The following is a 25,664-nucleotide window of genomic DNA, read 5'->3' on the forward strand; positions in this document are numbered from 1 at the left end:
AGAATATGTAACCCCCTGAGGAAGACACACAAGTTGAAATGCGTTAGAGTTTCTAATTTTGATGTACTTAAACAGTGGTTTTTGTTATACATTGCACACTACAGAATATAAAGAGGTTATGTAACTTGTTCTATATAACCAATTTTAATGGTTTAAAACTTAAGATTTGTAATATTTTCTATATACTTATTAGCTCCTGTACTATTTGGTACTGTATAGTCCTAAATCTCCCTTCTCCATTCCCTTCTTCTGATTTCAAACACTAAATTACATTATTTTAAAAACAATGTGAAAATGTATTGCGAGTCTTTTGAAGACTTCATTTTTTTGTCACAAGTTTTTGGAAAATGCGGAATGAAAATGAAAAAAAAAAATGTATACAACGTTATCATATAATAAGATATTTCTAATACAGAGCATAGACATACTTAGAATTCCACCCCAAAACACATTCTGCTACTCCTCCAGAGTATGGCGATACCACATTTGTGAGATTTTTCAATGTTTGGATTGATTAGGTACCGTACATTGTATTTCGTGTATCACAAAAATCAACCAGTTTTACTAAAAACATTGTACTGTAATGGTTGCAGGCAGAAGCCTGGTCAATATACAGACCAGGGTCAGTACAGGTGGCAGGCAGAGCCAACACTGTACTGGCACTGTATGGTGGTGATCAGGAACACTGTTGCTTCACTGGGTCTGGTGGCACTGTACTGATCTGGTGTCAACACTGGCCACTGTTGAAGGCTGCACTGGCTTTGATGACACTGGCACTGATGCAGATAGTGATCAGGAATTTTGTTGGCTGCACTGGTATGGTGACATTGCCACTGGTGTGGCAGCGATCAAGAACATTGTGGCAGGCTTACACTGGTCTTGCAACACAGACTGGTGTGGCAGTGATCAGAATAATGGCAGAATGATCAGAATGTTGCTGGATGACACTAGGACTGGTGTGGCTAGCAATTAAGAGCACTTTTGCAGGTTTACACTGGTCTGGCAACACTAGGACCATTGTGGCAGCAAACAGGAACACTGTTGCTGGCTTACACCGGTCTGGTGATACTGGAACAGGTGAGGTGGTGATCAGGAACACTGTTTCCATCTACACTGGTCTGGGGACACAGATTGGTGTAGTGGTGATCAGAGACACGGTCACTGGCTGCACTATTAGAGCTTGTTAACATTTGAGGTTGGGGGATGGTCAAGCCTCATGGCTGAGCTGCAATTTTACTGCTTCCCAAATGCTAACCTGTTTAGCGATGCATTTTTTTTTTTTTTAACATACTCTCACCAGAACAGTGCAGGGTCACTATAGTGACATTGTACTGCTGTGGCCATTATTGATCAGAGACACTGGCTGCTGCTGTCATCAGTGTCTCTAATCAATAGACACAACAGTGCAATATCACCATAGTGGGGGGGGGGTTTACACCCTGAGTGCTTACTACGGTCCCCAGTCACTGTAGTAAGCACTCAGTTTCCTCTCATAGCAGCCTTTGTTTACAACCACAATCCAATGGCAGACATTGTTTGCAAGTGTAATAGCTGTAATTATCACAGCAATCACATGGTGCATAACAAGTATCATTGACCCTGTATTGAAGAAACTCCCATCCAGCCATTTATGTGCAATGGAAAAGATGGGAAGTGGTTAACGTGTTCTGATTAGAGATCCCTGGAGTGCATGTTCCTGTATTCCCTTGTATAATACCAATTCATGTTAAAATCTGACCTGTACAGGTATCGTGCTCGGACATGGCAGGGTAGCTTGCTCCAACTCTCAAAAGCTTTCCGTGCTGTGCTTACTGCAAACTCCACATCTTCCTCATTTCCCTGGATGGTAGTTGCCAATGTCTCTCCTGAGGTTCAAACAGAGTAAAAGGTTCCTGAATGCAAGGTAATGATGTCAAGGAGATGGTACAGACAAATAACATTCCCCATAGCTGTGATCTTAGTTGAACTGAATTAAAGTGGAACTGAACTGCAAACGTGAATCTGAAATTTTACTTTACTATAGGTTGTGCGTATAGGCCAACAAATGACACCATAAAACATGATCAACGCACATCTTTTGCAGGTGAAAAACGTAGGTAGGAAGGTTTATAATGCCTTTAAATTTATATATTACAGGTACTTCTATAGCGCTGTCAATTTACATATATACATCTCACAAAAGGGAGTACACCCCTCACATTTTTGTAAATATTTTATTATATCTTTCCATGTGACAACACTGAAGAAATGACACTTTGCTACAATGTAAAGTAGTGAGTGTACAGCTCGGGTTACAGTGTAAATTTGCTGCCCCCTCAAAATAACTCAACACACAACCATTCATGTCTAAACCGCTGGCAACAAAACTGAGTATACCCCTAATTGAAAATGTCCAAATTGGGCTCAAAGTGTCAATATTTTATGTGGCCACCATTATTTTCCAGCATCAAAAGGGGTTGTGACCAATCCACACCATTTTGGTAAAGAAACACCCAAATGCCTCCATCCCAAATATATGTAACAAAATGGGGGGACAGAAACGGGACTTTATATGAGGCATGTGGGTGAATATGTTGGGCCAATTATGAGGGTGGGGTATGAAAAAAAAGAACAAAACATATAAGTTGACAATTATGAATGGAGTGAGAGTAAGATGAATAGGGTCAACATAGATAATAATGAAAGGTAATGATAGTAAAGAAGTTTATTGGCATGGATATTCGAATCAAATACAGTCAATGGGAGAAAGGACACATATAAAACCAAAATAAACCATATTCGCAACAATGTATGGACCAGCAGGGTTCATAAATAGTAATACAGTTGCAAGGGCATATATACATTATACAGTTAGTGTATACATGAATGGATCTAGACTCTAAAACAAATTACCAGCAATGTATGGACAAGCGAGGAACATAACTAGGTAGTGCTTTGACAAAAACACATATGCATAGTACACAATGTATGGACAAGCGAGGAACATAACTCGGTAGTGCATTGACAAGAACACATATGCATAGTACAGATAAAAAAAGCATCAACAGATCTAAACTCTACGCGTTTCTTGGCTTTAAACCAATCGTCAGGAGTCCGATGCGGTTAAACTATAACAGAAACAATAGAGTATCTGTTATTGTATGGATAGGTATTTATAGAGAACATATGCTGAAAATATGATCTTCTGCATACTCACAGATTGTGCAGTGGTTAGTTTGTGATAACCTATGTGTTGCAATGTGATGTTAGTCTAGGTCCATGGAGTCTCCCCCGGGGTTGAGGCAGAGAGCGCACCCCAATGATGTCGGCCACAGTAGCCCAAGTAACACAGGCACCCACAGGACCGGCAGGCAGGGACGTCCGACAAGGACAGGGAGTGTAGAGGAACTGGGGAAAAAAAAACATGAAAAATGAAGGTGGGAAAAATGTGTGGGATAAAGGATGGTGGTGTTGGAAAATGAGTGAGGTGGGAGCAGTGTGACGTGCCCCTGAGTGTGTAGAAAGGAGCTAAAGCACTAGAGGGAGTGAAGGTGATGGGAAAGATAAGGTGTAGGTGAGAAAGCCAAAGTAGCTGGAGAGGGTGAAGGGAGGTAACAGAATGTGAAGGAATTACCTAAGTGGTGGGTGCCCGGCCGAGCCAGACGTCCGGTGTGCATGGCGGAAATGTGGGATGCCCGGCCAGATGGAGCCTCAAATAGCCGCAAACAAGCGGCGCGCTCACGCCAACGTCACGCGCGGGCGTGATGACGCGGTAGGGGGAGGGGAGGCCGATGGATGCGGCCTCCTAACCGACCCCACAGCGCTTGAGCCCGGAGAAGGAAAGACTCTAGACATCTCGTCTGCGGCGGCCAAGAAGCCGCAGGCGGGGTGTAGGGGGCATGACGTCGACGCGCCGAGGCCAGGGCCCACCCACGTCAGTGACAGGGGGGGTGGTGGGTCCTGGGCTGGGCGCGTCGCAACCCCGGGGAGTAGACCGAACGGATCCCAGCATCACAGATGTGTCAAAAGGATGACAATGTATATGAAAAGGGGAAAAGAAGGGCAGCCAGAGCGGCACAATGTAAAGTACAGAGACAATGACAAAAACCAACGTGTCTTCGCCATGACAATATAGCAAAGAGCACAATGATATATGTATATTTGTATATATTATTAATCCCAGCGCAGGAATCTTTCTCTGTGCAAGGGAGTATAGAACATCATATATTAGTAATCCTTGTACAGGAATCTATTCTCTGTGCAAGGAAGTATAAGAAATAATGAGCTTTAGCCCTGAATTGAATCAGTATTAGACTGGCTAAAGAAAAAGAAAAAAATAATAAAATTGTAAGAAGGAAGGAAGGGGGATTGGACAAAGATAGAAGAATAAAAAACTTTAGCCCTGAATTAAATCAGTGGTTTACTTAGCTAAAGGAATGGACAACAACAAAAGTAAAAAAATGAAAAAAGAAAAAAAAAATTCAAATATAAATGAAATTGAATATGAAAAAACTAAATATAAATATAAAAGAAGCTTTAGCCCTGAATTGAATCAGTACATTTCCTTAGCTAAAGAAATATTTTCCAGCACTGGCTTGGGCATGGAGTTCGCCAGAGCTTCACAGGTTGCCACTGTAGTCCTCTTCCACACCTCCATGACGACATAGCGGAGCTGGTGGATGTTCGAGACCTTGCGCTCCTCTACCTTCCATTTGAGGATTCCCCACAGATGCTCTATAGGGTTTAGGTCTGGAGACATGCCTGGCCAGTCCATCACCTTTACCCTTAGCTTCTTTAGCAAGGCAGTGGTCGCCTTGGAGGTGTGTTTGGGGTCGTTATGTTGGAATACTGCCCTGCGGCCCAGTCTCCGACATGAGGGGATCATGCTCTGCTTCGGTATGTCACAGTACATGTTGACATTCATGGTTCCCTCAATGAAATGTAGCTCCCCAGTGCCGGCAGCCCTCATGCAGCCCCAGACCATGACAGGCCCACCACCATGCTTGACTGTAGGCAAGACACACTTGTCTTTGTATGCCTTATCTGGTTGTCACCACACACACTTGACACCATCTGAACCAAATATGTTTATCTTGGTCTCATCAGACCACAGGACATGGTTCCAGTAATCCATGTCCTTAGTCTGCTTGTCTTCAAACTGTTTGCGGGTTTTCTTGTGCATCATCTTTAGAAGAGGCTTCCTTCTGGGATAACAGCCATGCAGACCAATTTGATGCAGTGTGCAACGCATTGGTCTGAGAACTGACAGGCTGACCCCCACCACTTCAACCTCCGCAGCAATGCTGGCAGCCCTAATACGTCTATTTCCCAAAGACAACCTGATCCGAGGCCAAGATACTGAGAGAGGCTACCCTTGCAGCTAAGCGCAGTATACCCCTGAAGGTGGTACAAGAGGTATAGTGCTCAAAGAAGCACGGGTTGCCAGCAGGGTGTGAATGGCTTGAGCAGATGAAAACTTGGAGACAGCTTGCAGTTGCAGCGAGGGTATAGAAGCAAAAGTCCTTTATGGGCTGTAGCGGTGTATGGCAGTCTGTGCATACAGGACGCTCAGTAAAAGGCCCAGCCATGGGTCACACACAGATGATCAGGCTGGAGAGTCTGAGGCAAGCTGAGATCACACACTGGTGATCAGGCAGGTTTGGCAGTAGTACAGTCCGTAAGACAAGAGAACAAGCAAATCGAAGGTCAATAGGACAAGCCAGGGATCGATGACAGGAGAAGAGATCAGAGCAGGTCAGAGAATAAGCCGGGTCACAACAGGAAATCGAAGGAAGCGAGATACAGGTTCAGGAACACGGGGAAAGTTGAAGACGATCCAGCAATTTGGAGAGAACATTAGCAGCCTTTTATAGGCCAGCAAGGGATCCCATCTGTCATGCTATGCGCATGCCATTAAGCATTGCGCGCATGCAATCTCGCACCCGCATGTGCCGATCTGCCATTCTTCCGCGCATGTGCACTGGGATGTGCCGATAGCGCCTGTTATTAGCACTCCTGCCAGTGTTTTCATTGCCATTTCTCTGACAGTCCCCCCCCTCCCAAGGGGCAGCCTCCAGATGCCCAAACAAGCCAGTTTTTCTGGGTGTCTGTTGTGGAAGGCTTGCACCAGTCGTTGGGGAATGCACATTGCTTGAGGGCTCCCAGGAATTATCTTCTGGGGGGTACATTTGATGAGGTACTGAACTTGTCTCCCTCTCTTTCTGCAGACTATAATGGCCTCCAATTCAAACTGAGTTTTGAACTCCACCGAGACTGGAGGTGGTGGCAATTTCTCTCTCCCGGGAAAGGGAACCACTGGCTTAAGCAGCGAGACATGGAAAAATGGGTGAATCTTGTAGGAGTTAAGTAGTGCCAATTCAAAGGCTACCGGATTTATCATTCTCTTCATCTCGAAAGGGCCAATAAATTTTGGTCCCAACTTCCGTGACGGACATGAGTCTGAGATTTACAGCAGACAACCATACCATGTCTCCTACTTTGAAAACAGGATTGTCTCTTCTTCCTTTGTCATGGTATTTCTTGTAGTTATCTTGAGCCTCCTGCATGGCTTCCCAGGGTTGTTGTTAATTGGTCTGGATAAAGTTTATCCGATCCTGGGCTGCAGGGACTGATGCTTCTGGTATGGAATTGGGTAAGAAAGAAGGATGAAATTCATAATTGGCCCAAAAATAAGATCAAATTTTATCCTGAAACCACAGTAATCCCTCAAAGAAGACACCTCTGGTTCTGTACACTGGCTGGAAGCTTGTCTAATTGCTGTTTTCAGGTCAGGTTGATTGAGCAACAAACTTCTGCGCAGATAGGAGGGTACCAGGTTTAGTGGTTTCAGGAGCATCTGGAAACATTCGGGAAAGGAGCATCAGCTTTTCCATTCTTAGAGCCTGGTCGATACGAAATGTGGAAGTTGAACTTGGAGAAGAACAATGACCATCAAGCTTGTCGGGGTCTTAGATGCTTTGCTGTTCTGAGGTACTCCAGGTTCTTATGATCTGTGAAGATCATAATGGGATTGGCAGCCCCCTCCAACAAGTGTCTCCATTCTTCCAGGGCAAATTTGATGGCCAATAATTCTCGATTGCCCACGCCATAATTCCTCTCTGGTGGACTCATCTTCTGAGAGGCAAAGGCTACATGTGGAGGAGAGCCTTAGGCCCTTGACGTTGGGACAAAATTGTTCCCGTAGCTACCTCTGAGGCATCTACTTCCAACACATGAGGTAAGACCGGATCTGGGTGTTGTAGTTCTGGTGCAGAAATAAACAGATTTTTTAGTTTATCGAAGGCTATTTGAGCTTCTTGGGGCCACTGGAATGGGACCTGCTGGAGAGTCAACTGGGTAATGGGTGAAAGGATTGTGGAAAACCGCTTCACAAACCTCCGATAAAAATTGGCAAAGCCCACAAATCGCTGGACACCTTTCTTGTCTGAAGGGGCTGGCCATTCCAAAATTGCCTTTACTTTTTGTGGGTCCATTGCGATTCCCTCAGTGGAGATAACAAGTTCCAGGAACTGAATAGCGGTCTTCTCAAAAATCACATTTTTCCACCTTGACGTAAAGTCCAAGCTCTGAGAGTTGCAAGCACCTTCTTTACATGGGTTCCATGGAGTGTGGCAGAAAAAAAAAAAAAAAAGAGGGGATGTCATCAAGATAAACGATTACAAAAGTTGTCAAGAAACTCTCGGAAGATGTTGTTTACCAGGTGTTGGAAAGTAGCTGGAGCGTTGCATAATCCGAATGGCATGACAAGGAGGTACTCAAAATGACCAAACCATGTTCTAAATTCCATTTTACATTCATCTCCCTCGTGGATCCAAACGAGATGATAGGCTCCCCGCAGATCTAACTTAGTTAACATAATCACACACATAGGTTGGACTTGATGGACGTGTGTCTTTTTTCAACCTCACCTACTATGTAACTATGTAAGATCTGGACAGAATTTTTTAAACCGTTTAGGGATGAGATGGAGCGGGTAACCTTTTTTTTTTATGGTAATCTTATGGAGTTCTCTATAGTCCACACAAGGTCTTAGGGTGCCATCCTTTTTCTCAACTAAAAATATACTAGCTCCAGCTGGAGAAGAGGAAGGGCGGATGAATTATTTTTCAAGATTTTCATTGATATATGACTGCAAGGATTCCAACTCGACCTACGATAGAGGAAATAATAATCAGAGAAGCAGCCAAGAGGCCCATGGTAACTCTGGAGGAGCTGCAGAGATCCACAGCTCAAGTGGAAGAATCTATTCACAGGACAACTATTAGTGGGGCACTCCACAAATCTGGCCTTTATGGAAGAGTGGCAAGAAGAAAGCCATTGTTGAAAGCAAGCCATAAGAAGTCTAGTTTGCAGTTTGCAAAAAGCCATATGGGGGACACAGCAAATATGTGGAAGAAGGTGCTATGGTCAGATGAGACCAAAATTGAACTTTTTGAACTAAAAGCAAAATGCTATGTGTGGCAGAAAACGAACACTGCACAACACCATTCCCACCGTAAAACATGGTGGTGGCAGCATCATGTTGGGCGGGTGCTTTTCCTCAGCAGGGACAGGGGAGCTGGTCAGAGTTGATGGGAATATGGATGGAGCCAAATACAGGGCAATCTGAGAAGAAAGCCAGTCTGCAAAAGACTTCAGACTAGAGGAGAGGTTCACCTTCCAGCAGGACAACAACCCTAAACATACAGCCAGGGCTACAATGGAATGGTTTAGATAAAAGCATATTCATGTATGGCCCAGTCAAAGTCCAGACCTCAATCCAATTGATTAATGACGAAATGTGTGGGAAGAAGCCTGTGACATCACCTCACACCACCAGGAAGGAAACTGGGACCTGAAGGTGGTTTGTAGCAGAGGATATACAGACATCTAAGTGGTCGTATGAGGTTCCTGCACCCCTGATGTACTAAGCACATTGCCTGAGTGCACCGGAGGTCGTGCACACGTAAATGTGAGTGTTGTAATTTCTTTTTAATAAACAGTAAGTTTTAAAACGGTAAGCACTAAACAAGTTCCTTCCGTCCACATGTGCTAATCAGGATCATAGTTAATCAGTATGAAAAAAGACACAAGTCCATCTAGTTCAACCATAAAAATAAATAAAAAATAATATCATACAATCCCATATACACAATCCTATACCCACAGTTGATCCAGAGGAAGGCAAAAAACCCCAGCAAAGCATGATCCAATTTGCTACAGCAGGGGAAAAAATTCCTTCCTGATCCCAGAGAGGCAATCAGATTTTTCCCGGATCAACTTTACCTATAAATGTTAGTACCCAGTTATATGTACATTTAAGAAATAATCCAGGCCTTTCTTAAAGCAATCTACTGAGCTGGCCAGAACCACCTCTGGAGGGAGCCTATTCCACATTCATCACAGCTCTTATGCCCCATACACACGATCAGAAATTCTGCCAGCAAAAGTCGGATGTGAGCTTTTGGTCAGAAATTCCGATCGTGTGTATGCTCCATCAGACTTTTGCTGGAAGAATTCCAACCAGCAAAAGATTGAGAGCAGGTTCTCTATTTTTCGGTCGGAAAAAGTTCCTATCTGAAAATGCATTCGTCAGTATGCAATTCGGACGCGCAAAAAATCATGCATGCTCGGAAACAATTCGACGCATGCTCGGAAGCATTGAACTTAATTTTCTCGGCTCATCGTAGTGTTGTACGCCACCGCGTTCTTGACGGTCGAAAGTTCAGAGAACTTTTGTGTGACCGTGTGTATGCAAGGCAAGCTTGAGCGGAATTCCGTCAGAAAAACCGCCCAAGTTTTTTCTGATGGAATTTCTGATCGTGTGTACGCGGCATTACTCTCATGGTCTGAGATGTGTGAGAGTCTAAGAAGCACCTGAGTAGCTGTCATCCAGAAGGATTGTACCCCTGAGGGGAAGGCATAACTAGACCCAAATATGGGGAGGTGAGCGCATAAGTTAACTGGTGGAGAGTATATGTCGCTTTGAAGACTATCCATCTAGTAAATGAAGGATTCACTATTGTCACAGATGGACTTGGCATAGTCACATCGAATGGACTAATTATTTAGGTTTTATTTGCACTATTATCACTAGGTGTATATGCTCACAGGAAAGAATATGTATCAAAATGCAATTGTGGCAGCCTAAAAGGGGAATCACAAAAAAGGCAGCATGGACATAGGTTAAGTGTACTTGGTTATCAGGGGCATAGATAAGGGGGGGGGGGGGTCAAGGGTATTCAAACCACCCTCCCCCAGAGCATCCTGGCAAAATGCCCAGACAGTGTCCCTGCTGTTAAGCCTCAACACAGTAGAAGCAATCAGAGGGTTCCCTCCAGGCCACACCCCAATGTGTTTTGCTTTGTCCCCCGGAGCTTAAACATGGGGACTACTGGATGTGCAGATACATGTTAACAGCAGTGGCTCTTTTCAGCCCATCACTCAGGTGAACAGGCTAAGCAGCTGACAAAAATTGGAACATCTGGGATCCTGGCTGTAGGTATTCATGGTATACTTGCCATTCCATGGCCATTTAGAACATATGAATGAGATCTAAAGCCTGGTTCACACAGTAAGTTTTTTTTAGTTCAACCCAGCGGGCTGAAGGAAAAAATAAATAAATAAAAAAATTGACAGTTACTTACCGATAACTGTTTTTCTAGGATATCTTCCAGGACGGCATAACCTGAGAGATGACTGGTCCACCTGACAGGAAACACAATCAACATACAAAAGGTTAAAAGGCCCCTCCCTTCCCCCTGCACCTCAGTTCTCCCAAAGTAATAGGTTATCCGGGTGACAGAGAGAAACTCTTCCCGTAGTACTTATATTAAAACATGGGTGGGAAGTAGGCCTGCCGTCCTGGAAGATATCCTAGAAAAACAGTTACCGGTAAATAACTGTGAATTTTCTCTAGTCATCTTCCAGGACGTCATAACCTGAGAGGATGGACAAGGAGTTCAAGGCCTACCTCAGGGCGGGACCACCGCTTATAGCACCTTCCTTCCAAATGTCAGATCCTGGGGCGACAGCAGTTCCACTCTATAGTGTTTCAAAAAGGTATCCTGCTTCTCCCAAGTGGCTGTGCGACAGACCTGCTCTATCGAGGCCCCAGCTCTCTCTGCCCAAGAGGCCGCCAAGGATCTTGTTGAGTGGGCCTTAAGGTTCCCTGGTACTGGGGAACCTGTCTGCTCATAGGCCAATGTTATTGTCTGCCTAATCCACCTAGCCACAGTAGATTTAGACGCCTGCCCTCCCTTTCTAGGGCCGCTAAATAAAACTAAAAGATGATTCGACTTTCTGTAGTCCTTTACTCTATCTAGATATGTCAATAAACATTTCCTGACATCTAATAAATTAAATTTCCTCTCCTTCTCATTTTTAGGATTATCACAGAAGGAGGGTAAAGTGATCTCCTGAGATCTATTAAACTTAGATGGGACCTTGGGAAGATATAGTGGGTCCTGTCTAAGAACCACTCTATCTTCCAAAATCAACAGAAAAGGCTCCTTAACTGACAGGGCCTGTAGGTCGCTCACCCTTCTGGCCATGGTCATGGCCAACAGAAACGCTAACTTAAGAGTCAAAAACTTAACTGAAATCTCTTGCGCTGGTTCGAAGGGCGCTTTCGTCAGCGCCTCCAAAACCAGAGATAAATTCCATGGAGGAAATACATTCATTCTGACAGGGGTTACCCTCTCCCTTGCCAGAAGAAATCTCTTAATCAGAGGTTCTAGTGCGAGCCTCTGATCCAAAAATACAGATAACGCTGCTATCTGTACTCTCAAGGTGTTCGGGGAAATCCCCTGATCCACCCCTGCTTGCAAAAATTCCAGCACCACTGGTACTGAAGGGTAAGACACCTCCTTATCACGGCACCACTGTGAGAAGCAATTCCACACCTTGGAGTAGATCCTCCTGGTGACCAGCTTCCTGCTGCCCAAGAGGGTCTCAATTACCCTATCAGAGCACCCCTTACCCCTAAGGATCTCCTCCTCAAGAACCATGCCGTCAGTTTGAGGAATCCCGGGTCGGGGTGGAGGACTGGCCCCTGTAGGAGAAGATCTCGTCTGATTGGAAGACGAAGCGGAGGAGAAATTGACCACTTTTTCAGAGTGGCAAACCAGGTCCTTTTTGGCCACCATGGGGCTATAAGGATCAGTCCACAATCTGAGCGGGCCAATTTTTGTAAGACCCGTGGTATTAAGACTAGTGGGGGAAAAGCGTATGCTAGATGGAAGTCCCAGTCCTGAGAGAGCGTCCACTTCCTGGGATCCCCCTTCTCTGTTGAGAGAGAAAAAAGATCCACTTTTTTGTTCCCTCTGTGGGCAAAAAGATCTATATCCGGAGTCCCGAACATCTGACTTATCTGGAGAAAGACCTCCTGATTTAACTCCCATTCCCCTTGAAGGATGGGTTGCCGGCTTAAGAAGTCTGCCACCACATTAGCGGTTCCTCTTATGTGAACCGCCGATATGGACTGAAGATTCTTTTCGGCCCAGTTTAGGATGTTCAGGACTAGACTCAGTAGTTTCCTGGATCTGGTGCCCCCCTGACAATTCAGGTAAGAGACCGTTGTCATATTGTCTGACAGGACTTGGATCTCTAAGCCCTGAATCCTGTCTCCAAAGGATACTAATGCCTGGCCCACCGCCAAGAGTTCTCTGTGGTTGGAGGATTCCCCTGCCTGAGAAGGCGTCCATGCCCCCTGTGCCTGGATGTCCCCCAGGTGAGCGCCCCAACCCCAAGCGCTTGCATCGGTAGTGATTCTTGTGGGATTCCACTGGTCCCAGGGTAGGCCCACCCTGAGCTTGTCCTGATCCAGCCACCAATTTAGGGAGGTCCTTACTCTTGTTGGAATAGACACCCTTGCATCCAATGACTCTCTCCTTTTGTCCCAGGAGGACAAAAGGAAGAACTGCAGCTCCCTGGAGTGGAGCTGAGCCCAAGGAACCGCTGGAATACACGAGGTCATTAGACCTAGGACCCTCATGATATGCCTGCGAGAGCACTCCCTGGTTTCTTTTAAAGAGGATACTGCTGTAACCACCTTTATTCGTTTTTCCTCTGGAAGAAACAGTTTCTGAACCTCAGTATCCACCAGATATCCCAGGAACACTTTTATTTGGGAAGGTGCCAGAGAAGATTTCTCTCTGTTTACCATCCAGCCCAAGGACTCCAGAGTGATAATCACTCTGCCTACGTCTATCTCCACCTGCTCTAGGGATTGCCGTATACCAAAAGGTCGTCTAGGTAGGGTATAAGGGACACCCCCTGTAGGTGTAGGTAAGCTACAACCTCTGCCAGGACCTTTGTGAAGATCCTTGGGCTTGCAGCTAATCCAAAGGGAAGAGCTCGGAATTGCCAATGCTGAATCCCTTCGCTCGTAAGGACTGCGATCTTAGCAGGGACTGGTGTTCCCTGGTGATCGGGATATGAAGGTAAGCATCCCTTAGATCTATCATGGCTAAGAAAGCACCCCTTAATAGATGCCTGCGCACCGTGTATATACTCTCCATCCGGAAGCTCTTTTGTCGCAAAAACCTGTTCAACTTCCTGAGATTTAATATCAGGCGAAATTTCCCTGACGATTTTTGAACGACAAATACATGGGAGTAAAACCCTTGGTAAAGCTCTTCCGGTGGAACGGGGATGATCACTTCCTGGAACACCATTCCCTGCAAGCTGTCCAACAGCCCTGCAGCTTTTGAAGTTTCCTTGGGGAGACAGGTCAGAAAAAAGTTTTGAGGGGGAGGGGAGAGAAGCTCCAAACGATATCCCTCTGTTACAATCTGCAAGATATAGGGGCTTTCGGAGATTCTCTTCCACTGAGGGACAAAGTGGGATAATCTCCCCCCCTACCCTGATGCTGGCGTCACTTAGACTGCTTGGTGGCGTCTTTAGGTCCAGAAAAGAGCAGACTACCTTTTTGTGCGTTCTTTCCCTTTCCCCACCTCCTATTCGCATCCTTTTTTCCTTTGAATTGACCCTGGTTAACGGAGGGACGAAAAAACTTCCTGCCCCTTGCTCTTTTAGCTTTGACCGGGAACTTTTTTTCCTTTTCTGCTGACCTTGACAGCACCTGATCCAGGCCAGGTCCAAAGAGTTGTGAACCTTCAAAGGGCAAACCACATAGCCTTGCTCTAGACATATGGTCCCCTTCCCATGATTTGACCCAGACTGCCCTTCTTGCGGAGTTAAGGAGGGCCGCAGATTTGGCTGTGTTCCTGACAGACTCCACAGCCGCATCTGCCAAATATGCCACAGCCTTACCTATTATTTCTAACGAGTCTGTGATTTCTTTGGAATCACTGCCTTTAGAAACATGGTTAGAAAGTCTGCCTAACCATGGGTCCACGTTTCTTGCCACGCATGCTGATGCCAAAGAAGGAGCCATGGCAGCCGCATTGGAATCCAATGCTCTGCGCAAAAGCGCCTCCGCCCTTCTGTCCATTTGGTCTTTTCGGTCCCCTGAATCCTCAAAAGACAAGTCAGATTTTTTAGAAACCTGCGACAGGGCTGCGTCTAACTTAGGGGTTTTAAAGAATTTCTGCTCTTCTTCCTCCCCAAAAGGAAACTTTCTCTTTCAAGTTTTGAGTCAAAGAACCTTTCTTTCCGGGTCTTTCCACTCTCTCAAAATCACCTCCTTTAGGGCCTGATGAACTGGGAACACCCTGGACTGAGGCTTTCCCAAACCCCTGTACATCTTGTCCCGGGCCGACGCCTGAACCGGAGGTTCTGGGATATCCTCAGAGGCATAGATCGCCCTAAGTAACTGCCCCATGTCTTCCACGGGAAAGAGGTGGCTACTAGCTCTAGGACTGTCACTATCCTGGCTGTCAGCATCTGTGTCTACACCTTCCTCTAATGAGTCCTCCTCTGACTCCTCTGGGTCCTCAAACTCCTCAACTCCCGAAGTGACAGAGGAAGGGGGTCCTTGCAAGGTTTTCTGACCCCTGTCTGAAAAACCTTCCTGAGAGGAAGTGCCTTCTCTAGAGGACAGGATTTCCTCCGCTTTAGGTGCTATAGCAGTCTTAATAGACTGGAGGGTAGAAAGCATCTCCGACTGTACCGCAAGGAAGTCCCTCATAACCTGTGAGGTTTCCTTACTAGACAGTTTTTGTATGCACCTATAGCAAAAAGGTTTCCCATGGTCCTGTGGGAGCTTATCATTACAATTCCCACATCTTTTTGACCTGGGAGGAGGGGGATTTTTGCCCTTCATCTTGTGAGCCCCTTGAGCAGAGCCGCCAGGATCTAGGGAGACAAAAAAGACAAAGTCCAAACTTTAACCAGTTTCCTAAGACTTTCGGTCTGTGTCTCTCTCTCACTCCCCCCCCCTATGGTGTAGGTAAGACCCCTCTTACTTCACTACAAAAACGGAAGAGGATTCACCACCACTGGCCTCTTCCTGGGCTAAGGTTGCAGCTGTTACCTCCTCTCCATCCATATCTGCTGCTTTGTGAGGTTTTCCGACCTCAAGAGGAGTATCGTGAGGCCTCCTGCATTTCCTTGGACCGCTGAGTGTCTTCTCCTATACACCGATGATCGGCGCCATTTTGTTGGAGAGCCGCTGTCTGAGGGAGGATTTTGGCCTCTAGTGTCCGAATCCGCCATTTTGGCATAGAAGTTACAGCGCCCGGAACCGGAAACGCCGCCATATTACTCCACCCTGGGAAGCCTGCTCCATACACAGGAGCTTCAGCATTCCCTATGAAGTCCAGGACCTCCACCAGCCCTACAAGGCACCAAGGTACCGACCTGGCTGGCGTCCTCTACCCCCTCTGTGGCCTAGACACCAGCCTGAGCTCCAGTTCCTTCATCACCTCCATACCTGACTGGGTGGAAGGAAAAAGCATGAGGTATGTGCTCACAGGAGATCCGGGCTACCCCTCTGTACCCGGGAGGCTCCATGCCGGGGAAGACTCTCTCCCCGGCCATTGGTGTGACCCCCTGAGAAGGACAGGGCCATGGCTGGACCCGCCACCCTCCCCGGCTTTGGCGTCCAGCCCTCGGGGGGGGACCATCCGCTCCTAGCTTCAGGTCTGAGAAAAGACAACAAACGTTTCGCTGCCGGGAAACACAATCAAGAACTGAGGTGCAGGGGGAAGGGAGGGGCCTTTTAACCTTGTATGTTAATTGTGTTTCCTGTCAGGTGGACCAGTCATCTCTCAGGTTATGCCGTCCTGGAAGATGACTAGAGAAAAATAAAATAGGGAGCTTAGGAGGAGCTTGCTGTACTAATGAGTAAACTACCACACCACAACTGCGTGCATTGCGTTCTATTCAGTTGAATGGGGATCATTTTTGCTGCGCTGCATTGCAAAGCCTCATGGCCCCACTCTGTTGTCACATGTTTTTACTGTACATCCCCCATAAAAGTGTAAATGATGCCTTTAAGTTTGAAAGATCTGAACCCCCCCCCCCCAGGAAAAAAAAAAAAAAAAAGAAGATGATTAATTGATTGCTATTTATTTTCAGGAGGGGGAGGAAGGTCCTCTTTAACAAATTGAGGAAAAATGTAGAAGTCAAATATAACATGAGTACTTGTAACAACTACTAACTTGTTGCTGGGTTCTTGGTAGCATATGTCTGTCTACCATCTGGTGTTATCCACTTGCCACCCACAAAATGGCCGAAGCTCCTTTCATGAGAGTCCAGCCAGGCCTTAAAGAGAAAAAAAAAATGAATTGAAATGCAAAACATTTGTTTTACAGTGAGGGGCATTTAAAACTGGTAATACCACATTGTTGACTTAACTATTAATATCTACTTCATAAATAGTGGGAGACACAACAGTTACTCCTCCCCTTCCATTTGTTATTAAAAGTGTATAAAAACCCCTTTTGGTCTGGTAAATATACCACTTAAAGTAAAAAAAATTGGAGATAGAAAGCAGGACTTTGTGTGAGGCATGTTGGTGAATGGGTCCACATGACAAGAAATGTTGGGAGGGAATATCTGAGGTAGATCCTATATTGAGTGATGATACCCACAACATATATTACAAGAAAAAATGATATATATTTTAATAAAAACAAATGAAAGACAAATTACAATGTAAAAAGAGTACATTTGAACTACAATGAGGCATGTTAGCGTACGTCAGTTTACAGACATAATTGGAATAGTAATTGTACATATACATGTCACAATGAGATGGTATATAATACAGTAGATAAAAGTATGCATCAATAGATGTTAACTCTACGCGTTTCTTGGCTTGGAACCAATCGTCAGGAGTCTGATGCAGTATAGCTACATTGAAGAAATGACTGTGTGTCAATAAAAGTGTGGAAAAATGGACACCAAAAAATGCAAATATGTTTTGATATACTCACAAAAAATGCATGGGTGGATGATGTCCCATACATTGTGGTGCAATGTTGGCCCGGGTACACTGACTCTCCCCCGGGGTTGAGGCAGAGAGCACGCTCCATAAGACCATCGGCCCCGACCGACAAAATGGCCGGAGCACCTACAAGGGCCACCAAGAGGGAAGGTGACGAGGCCCAGGGAATGGGAAACACACTGGGAATGAAAAAGGGGATAATTCAGTGTCAGTGGCATAAGTGAGAGGTGAGTAGTGAAGGTAGAAAGAAGGACAGGGGATAGGACCCAAAGTGTGCATGGATATGGAAATGTGAGAAACCCAAGACCAGGGGGAGGGGTGTGTGGGGCAGAAAGTGAATGTGCAAAGTGGGAAGCCACTGTAGGTGTCAGTGGAGGATTGTGAGAGTGTACAGGGGGAGTTACCTGTAGTGAGACTGCCGGGCCAGGTGACGTGCCCCAAGGAGACATGATGAGCGCTTGAGGTGCCCGGCCAGTGACGGCCGTTTTAAAGCCGAGGGCTAGGGGCGCGCTCACGCCAACGTCATGAGCAGGCGTGATGACGTGAGGGGGGCGGGAAGCCAGAGACATCGTACGGCCAGCCTCCCAACCCCGCAACGTCAAAGCCATGGATGGTGATTCACCAAAGAGGCTCCGCCTCTGGCAGCCAGAGGCGGGACCTGGGAGTCATGACGCCGATGCGTCGAGGCCAGGGCCCGCCCCCGTCAAGGTAGGACGGGTAGCGGGTCGTGGGCTGGACGCAACGCAACCCCGGAAGAGGACCAGATAGGTCCCGGGACCAACTACACCAAGGGGTAGTGAAAACATAATATGCATGAGTGAGGAGAATAAAAATGTATATATTATGAGAAAAAAAAAAAAGAAAAATAAATAATAATAATACAGTAAAAAGAAAAACCGAAGTATGCAAAATGAGCAAGCCTTATAAAGGCAAGTAATCTCCCCTTTTGTGGGCAGAGAAAGTAACATAAGAGCCACAAAATCTTGCAATGAAGAAAATCATTGAGCAAGAGAGTGTGGACAGAATTAGCTATAGCTCTGAATAATCGTAGGATATGACTGAGGGGAAAACCGAAATAAAGGGTAAAAATAAGGAACAATTGGGAAGCGGGTATATAAAGATAAAAACATAAATAAACGCGAACAAAAAAGCAACAAACAAACAAACAAAACACAAAAGGCAACTTTAGCCCTGAATTAAATCAGTTTATATTGTCTGACTAAAGGAAGAAAAAACAAAAAACAAAAAACAAAAAGAAAAAACAAAAAACAAAAAACAAAAAACAAAAAGCAAGAAAGAACCACTTTAGCCCTGAATTGAATCAGTAATTACCTAACTAAAGGGGGAACAATAGCAACATAAATTTTAGCCCTGAATTAAATCAGTATTATTTTAGCTAAAAAAGGGGGGGGTATACTGGCGGTATCGATAATAGTGTTGATATAACTCTGGCACTGAAATAAATCAGTAGGCGAGAGGGGGACCATCGGTCTCTATAACAAGAAGGATACCAAGGAGAAGAGGAAGACAACAAAGACAAAACAATAATAAGGATGAGTGATGAAGGGGAGTAGAGGATGGGTAGAATGGAAATTGGGTGAGTGAGGCAAGAGAAATAAATAGGGTTATAAGGCTTAAACTGAACAGGTGGATTATCAGGTCACAGAGAACGGGTGTCTACCACCCTGGTAATTGTGTGTTAAAATTGGGGTTGTGACCTGTCCACTTATTTTTGTATATATGCACCAGCATGCCTCCATCCCATATTGTGCAAAAAAATTGGAGATAGAAAGCAGGACTTTGTGTGAGGCATGTTGGTGAATGGGTCCACATGACAAGAAATGTTGGGAGGGAATATCTGAGGTAGATCCTATATTGAGTGATGATACCCACATCATATATTACAAGAAAAAATGATATATATTTTAATAAAAACAAATGAAAGACCAATTACAATGTAAAAAGAGTACATTTGAACTACAATGAGGCATGTTAGCGTACGTCAGTTTACAGACATAATTGGAATAGTAATTGTACATATACATGTCACAATGAGATGGTATATAATACAGTAGATAAAAGTATGCATCAATAGATGTTAACTCTACGCGTTTCTTGGCTTGGAACCAATCGTCAGGAGTCTGATGCAGTATAGCTACATTGAAGAAATGACTGTGTGTCAATAAAAGTGTGGAAAAATGGACACCAAAAAATGCAAATATGTTTTGATATACTCACAAAAAATGCATGGGTGGATGATGTCCCATACATTGTGGTGCAATGTTGGCCCGGGTACACTGACTCTCCCCCGGGGTTGAGGCAGAGAGCACGCTCCATAAGACCATCGGCCCCGACCGACAAAATGGCCGGAGCACCTACAAGGGCCACCAAGAGGGAAGGTGACGAGGCCCAGGGAATGGGAAACACACTGGGAATGAAAAAGGGGATAATTCAGTGTCAGTGGCATAAGTGAGAGGTGAGTAGTGAAGGTAGAAAGAAGGACAGGGGATAGGACCCAAAGTGTGCATGGATATGGAAATGTGAGAAACCCAAGACCAGGGGGAGGGGTGTGTGGGGCAGAAAGTGAATGTGCAAAGTGGGAAGCCACTGTAGGTGTCAGTGGAGGATTGTGAGAGTGTACAGGGGGAGTTACCTGTAGTGAGACTGCCGGGCCAGGTGACGTGCCCCAAGGAGACATGATGAGCGCTTGAGGTGCCCGGCCAGTGACGGCCGTTTTAAAGCCGAGGGCTAGGGGCGCGCTCACGCCAACGTCATGAGCAGGCGTGATGACGTGAGGGGGGCGGGAAGCCAGAGACATCGTACGGCCAGCCTCCCAACCCCGCAACGTCAAAGCCATGGATGGTGATTCACCAAAGAGGCTCCGCCTCTGGCAGCCAGAGGCGGGACCTGGGAGTCATGACGCCGATGCGTCGAGGCCAGGGCCCGCCCCCGTCAAGGTAGGACGGGTAGCGGGTCGTGGGCTGGACGCAACGCAACCCCGGAAGAGGACCAGATAGGTCCCGGGACCAACTACACCAAGGGGTAGTGAAAACATAATATGCATGAGTGAGGAGAATAAAAATGTATATATTATGAGAAAAAAAAAAAGAAAAATAAATAATAATAATACAGTAAAAAGAAAAACCGAAGTATGCAAAATGAGCAAGCCTTATAAAGGCAAGTAATCTCCCCTTTTGTGGGCAGAGAAAGTAACATAAGAGCCACAAAATCTTGCAATGAAGAAAATCATTGAGCAAGAGAGTGTGGACAGAATTAGCTATAGCTCTGAATAATCGTAGGATATGACTGAGGGGAAAACCGAAATAAAGGGTAAAAATAAGGAACAATTGGGAAGCGGGTATATAAAGATAAAAACATAAATAAACGCGAACAAAAAAGCAACAAACAAACAAACAAAACACAAAAGGCAACTTTAGCCCTGAATTAAATCAGTTTATATTGTCTGACTAAAGGAAGAAAAAACAAAAAACAAAAAACAAAAAGAAAAAACAAAAAACAAAAAACAAAAAACAAAAAGCAAGAAAGAACCACTTTAGCCCTGAATTGAATCAGTAATTACCTAACTAAAGGGGGAACAATAGCAACATAAATTTTAGCCCTGAATTAAATCAGTATTATTTTAGCTAAAAAAGGGGGGGGTATACTGGCGGTATCGATAATAGTGTTGATATAACTCTGGCACTGAAATAAATCAGTAGGCGAGAGGGGGACCATCGGTCTCTATAACAAGAAGGATACCAAGGAGAAGAGGAAGACAACAAAGACAAAACAATAATAAGGATGAGTGATGAAGGGGAGTAGAGGATGGGTAGAATGGAAATTGGGTGAGTGAGGCAAGAGAAATAAATAGGGTTATAAGGCTTAAACTGAACAGGTGGATTATCAGGTCACAGAGAACGGGTGTCTACCACCCTGGTAATTGTGTGTTAAAATTGGGGTTGTGACCTGTCCACTTATTTTTGTATATATGCACCAGCATGCCTCCATCCCATATTGTGCAAAAAAATTGGAGATAGAAAGCAGGACTTTGTGTGAGGCATGTTGGTGAATGGGTCCACATGACAAGAAATGTTGGGAGGGAATATCTGAGGTAGATCCTATATTGAGTGATGATACCCACAACATATATTACAAGAAAAAATGATATATATTTTAATAAAAACAAATGAAAGACAAATTACAATGTAAAAAGAGTACATTTGAACTACAATGAGGCATGTTAGCGTACGTCAGTTTACAGACATAATTGGAATAGTAATTGTACATATACATGTCACAATGAGATGGTATATAATACAGTAGATAAAAGTATGCATCAATAGATGTTAACTCTACGCGTTTCTTGGCTTGGAACCAATCGTCAGGAGTCTGATGCAGTATAGCTACATTGAAGAAATGACTGTGTGTCAATAAAAGTGTGGAAAAATGGACACCAAAAAATGCAAATATGTTTTGATATACTCACAAAAAATGCATGGGTGGATGATGTCCCATACATTGTGGTGCAATGTTGGCCCGGGTACACTGACTCTCCCCCGGGGTTGAGGCAGAGAGCACGCTCCATAAGACCATCGGCCCCGACCGACAAAATGGCCGGAGCACCTACAAGGGCCACCAAGAGGGAAGGTGACGAGGCCCAGGGAATGGGAAACACACTGGGAATGAAAAAGGGGATAATTCAGTGTCAGTGGCATAAGTGAGAGGTGAGTAGTGAAGGTAGAAAGAAGGACAGGGGATAGGACCCAAAGTGTGCATGGATATGGAAATGTGAGAAACCCAAGACCAGGGGGAGGGGTGTGTGGGGCAGAAAGTGAATGTGCAAAGTGGGAAGCCACTGTAGGTGTCAGTGGAGGATTGTGAGAGTGTACAGGGGGAGTTACCTGTAGTGAGACTGCCGGGCCAGGTGACGTGCCCCAAGGAGACATGATGAGCGCTTGAGGTGCCCGGCCAGTGACGGCCGTTTTAAAGCCGAGGGCTAGGGGCGCGCTCACGCCAACGTCATGAGCAGGCGTGATGACGTGAGGGGGGCGGGAAGCCAGAGACATCGTACGGCCAGCCTCCCAACCCCGCAACGTCAAAGCCATGGATGGTGATTCACCAAAGAGGCTCCGCCTCTGGCAGCCAGAGGCGGGACCTGGGAGTCATGACGCCGATGCGTCGAGGCCAGGGCCCGCCCCCGTCAAGGTAGGACGGGTAGCGGGTCGTGGGCTGGACGCAACGCAACCCCGGAAGAGGACCAGATAGGTCCCGGGACCAACTACACCAAGGGGTAGTGAAAACATAATATGCATGAGTGAGGAGAATAAAAATGTATATATTATGAGAAAAAAAAAAAGAAAAATAAATAATAATAATACAGTAAAAAGAAAAACCGAAGTATGCAAAATGAGCAAGCCTTATAAAGGCAAGTAATCTCCCCTTTTGTGGGCAGAGAAAGTAACCCGCTACCCGTCCTACCTTGACGGGGGCGGGCCCTGGCCTCGACGCATCGGCGTCATGACTCCCAGGTCCCGCCTCTGGCTGCCAGAGGCGGAGCCTCTTTGGTGAATCACCATCCATGGCTTTGACGTTGCGGGGTTGGGAGGCTGGCCGTACGATGTCTCTGGCTTCCCGCCCCCCTCACGTCATCACGCCTGCTCATGACGTTGGCGTGAGCGCGCCCCTAGCCCTCGGCTTTAAAACGGCCGTCACTGGCCGGGCACCTCAAGCGCTCATCATGTCTCCTTGGGGCACGTCACCTGGCCCGGCAGTCTCACTACAGGTAACTCCCCCTGTACACTCTCACAATCCTCCACTGACACCTACAGTTGCTTCCCACTTTGCACATTCACTTTCTGCCCCACACACCCCTCCCCCTGGTCTTGGGTTTCTCACATTTCCATATCCATGCACACTTTGGGTCCTATCCCCTGTCCTTCTTTCTACCTTCACTACTCACCTCTCACTTATGCCACTGACACTGAATTATCCCCTTTTTCATTCCCAGTGTGTTTCCCATTCCCTGGGCCTCGTCACCTTCCCTCTTGGTGGCCCTTGTAGGTGCTCCGGCCATTTTGTCGGTCGGGGCCGATGGTCTTATGGAGCGTGCTCTCTGCCTCAACCCCGGGGGAGAGTCAGTGTACCCGGGCCAACATTGCACCACAATGTATGGGACATCATCCACCCATGCATTTTTTGTGAGTATATCAAAACATATTTGCATTTTTTGGTGTCCATTTTTCCACACTTTTATTGACACACAGTCATTTCTTCAATGTAGCTATACTGCATCAGACTCCTGACGATTGGTTCCAAGCCAAGAAACGCGTAGAGTTAACATCTATTGATGCATACTTTTATCTACTGTATTATATACCATCTCATTGTGACATGTATATGTACAATTACTATTCCAATTATGTCTGTAAACTGACGTACGCTAACATGCCTCATTGTAGTTCAAATGTACTCTTTTTACATTGTAATTGGTCTTTCATTTGTTTTTATTAAAATATATATCATTTTTTCTTGTAATATATGTTGTGGGTATCATCACTCAATATAGGATCTACCTCAGATATTCCCTCCCAACATTTCTTGTCATGTGGACCCATTCACCAACATGCCTCACACAAAGTCCTGCTTTCTATCTCCAATTTTTTTGCACAATATGGGATGGAGGCATGCTGGTGCATATATACAAAAATAAGTGGACAGGTCACAACCCCAATTTTAACATACCACTTAAAGTGTTTTGATGTATCTGTTTGGCAAAAAAAATAAAAATATATGCACATGCTGATCCTGTCATAAATTCAGTGACCTTGTCATCTGGATACCTTTAAAAAAAAAAAATAAAACCCAAACGTTATACTTACCTGCTCTGTGCAATGGGATTTATTGCACAGATCATCTGCTTACCTCTTCTTGAGCCCCCAATGGTGTTCATCATGTGCTGAGGGGGCATCCATGAGGCATGCTCCCAAACCGGTGTGTGTGCGCGCGCGCACGCACGCATCAGTCTGCGTGTGTCTGTGTGCTCATGTCTGTCTGTCTGCCTGCGCACGTGGGCCTCTGCCTGCGCGTGTGCATGTCAGTGAGTGTGTGTGTGTTTCTGTATGCGTGTATGTCAGAGTGTGAATGTGTGAGAGTGTGAGTATGTCAGTCAGTTAGAGTGTGTGTGCTTGTCTGTCTCTGCACTTTGTCTTGAACCGTATGGACTGGGTTACACGTGTTTAGTTTAGCTGCGCTGAGAAAAAAAAAATAGAAGTCTGTGGCATCCAGGAGCAGATGCATGTAAGCACAACACAAAAATAAAACTTTCCAGAAAAGACAAAGACACAAGTGGCAAGCGTAGTTTTTTTATGTGCTTTCATGCAGGTTTTTATAGGAGGGGACTGGTTGTCAAACAGAAAGCCCTGCCAAAAATGCATGTACATTCGTTTTTTATGTGCTCCCATTGAAGTCTATGGGGGTCAAAAATGCACTACGCTGCACCATGAGGAGAAAAAAAATAATAAGCAGCTTAGCCAATGTGTGGGTGTGCCAAAACACATGGTAACAAAGTAGCATGCTTTTTGGTGCAGTGCAATTTTAGATCATGCTATTCTTTAGCGTGTTTTTTTTGTTCGCAGGACTGCCTTCTGAATTGAATGGGCTGCTGGGAACGTGCAAAAGCATACACGTATTCCACCGCACCTGCAAAGTTTTGAGCGGAGCCTAAGGGCCTGTTTACATCAGATGCAGTCAAATGCGTAGCCATACATTTTAATGCAGCGTGATTTTTCAAAAGGGTCATGCACTTCTTTAGTACATTTTTTGGGTGTAGGACAGCCCATTGAAACAAATGTGCCGCTGGAAACACGCAAAAGCGCACAGCACTTTGTTATACCTGCAAATCTGTGCACAAAGCCTAAGGGCTTATTTACACCAGACATTTTTAAATGCAGTACAACTGCATTAGCAAGAAAAATTCATGTACAGTATCTCACAAAAGTGAGTACACCCCTCACATTTTTGTAAATATTTTATTAAATCTTTTCATGTGACAACACTGAAGAAATGACACTTTGCTACAATATAGTAGTAAGTGTACAGCTTGTATAACAGTGTAAATTTGCTGTCCCCTCAAAATAACTCAACACACAGCCATTAATGTCTAAACCACTGGCAACAAAATTGAGTACACCCCAAGTGAAAATGTCCAAATTGGGCCCAAAGTGTCAATATTTTATGTGGTCGCCATTAATTTCCAGTGCTGCCTTAACCCCTTGGACATGGAGTTCACCAGAGCTTCACGGGTTATCACTGGAGTCCTCTTCCACTCTTCCAT

General features: G+C 45.4%; 1 protein-coding gene across 2 annotated transcripts in view; it reads right to left on the reverse strand.

The window, feature by feature from the left end:
- ALDH16A1 (aldehyde dehydrogenase 16 family member A1) overlaps positions 1 to 25,664 on the reverse strand; it is a 284,302-nt gene that overhangs the window by 250,169 nt on the left and 8,469 nt on the right. For both annotated transcript variants that reach the window (XM_073602345.1, XM_073602346.1), the window contains exons 2-3: positions 16,545 to 16,647; positions 1,739 to 1,865 (exon numbers count right to left, since the gene is read on the reverse strand). In XM_073602345.1, coding sequence (XP_073458446.1) covers positions 1,739 to 1,865; positions 16,545 to 16,647 — 230 coding nt within the window. The remainder of the gene's footprint in view (positions 1 to 1,738; positions 1,866 to 16,544; positions 16,648 to 25,664) is intronic.

Source organism: Aquarana catesbeiana, linkage group LG10 (genome assembly GCF_042186555.1).
Source record: "Aquarana catesbeiana isolate 2022-GZ linkage group LG10, ASM4218655v1, whole genome shotgun sequence".
In the NCBI taxonomy this organism is placed as follows: domain Eukaryota; kingdom Metazoa; phylum Chordata; class Amphibia; order Anura; family Ranidae; genus Aquarana; species Aquarana catesbeiana.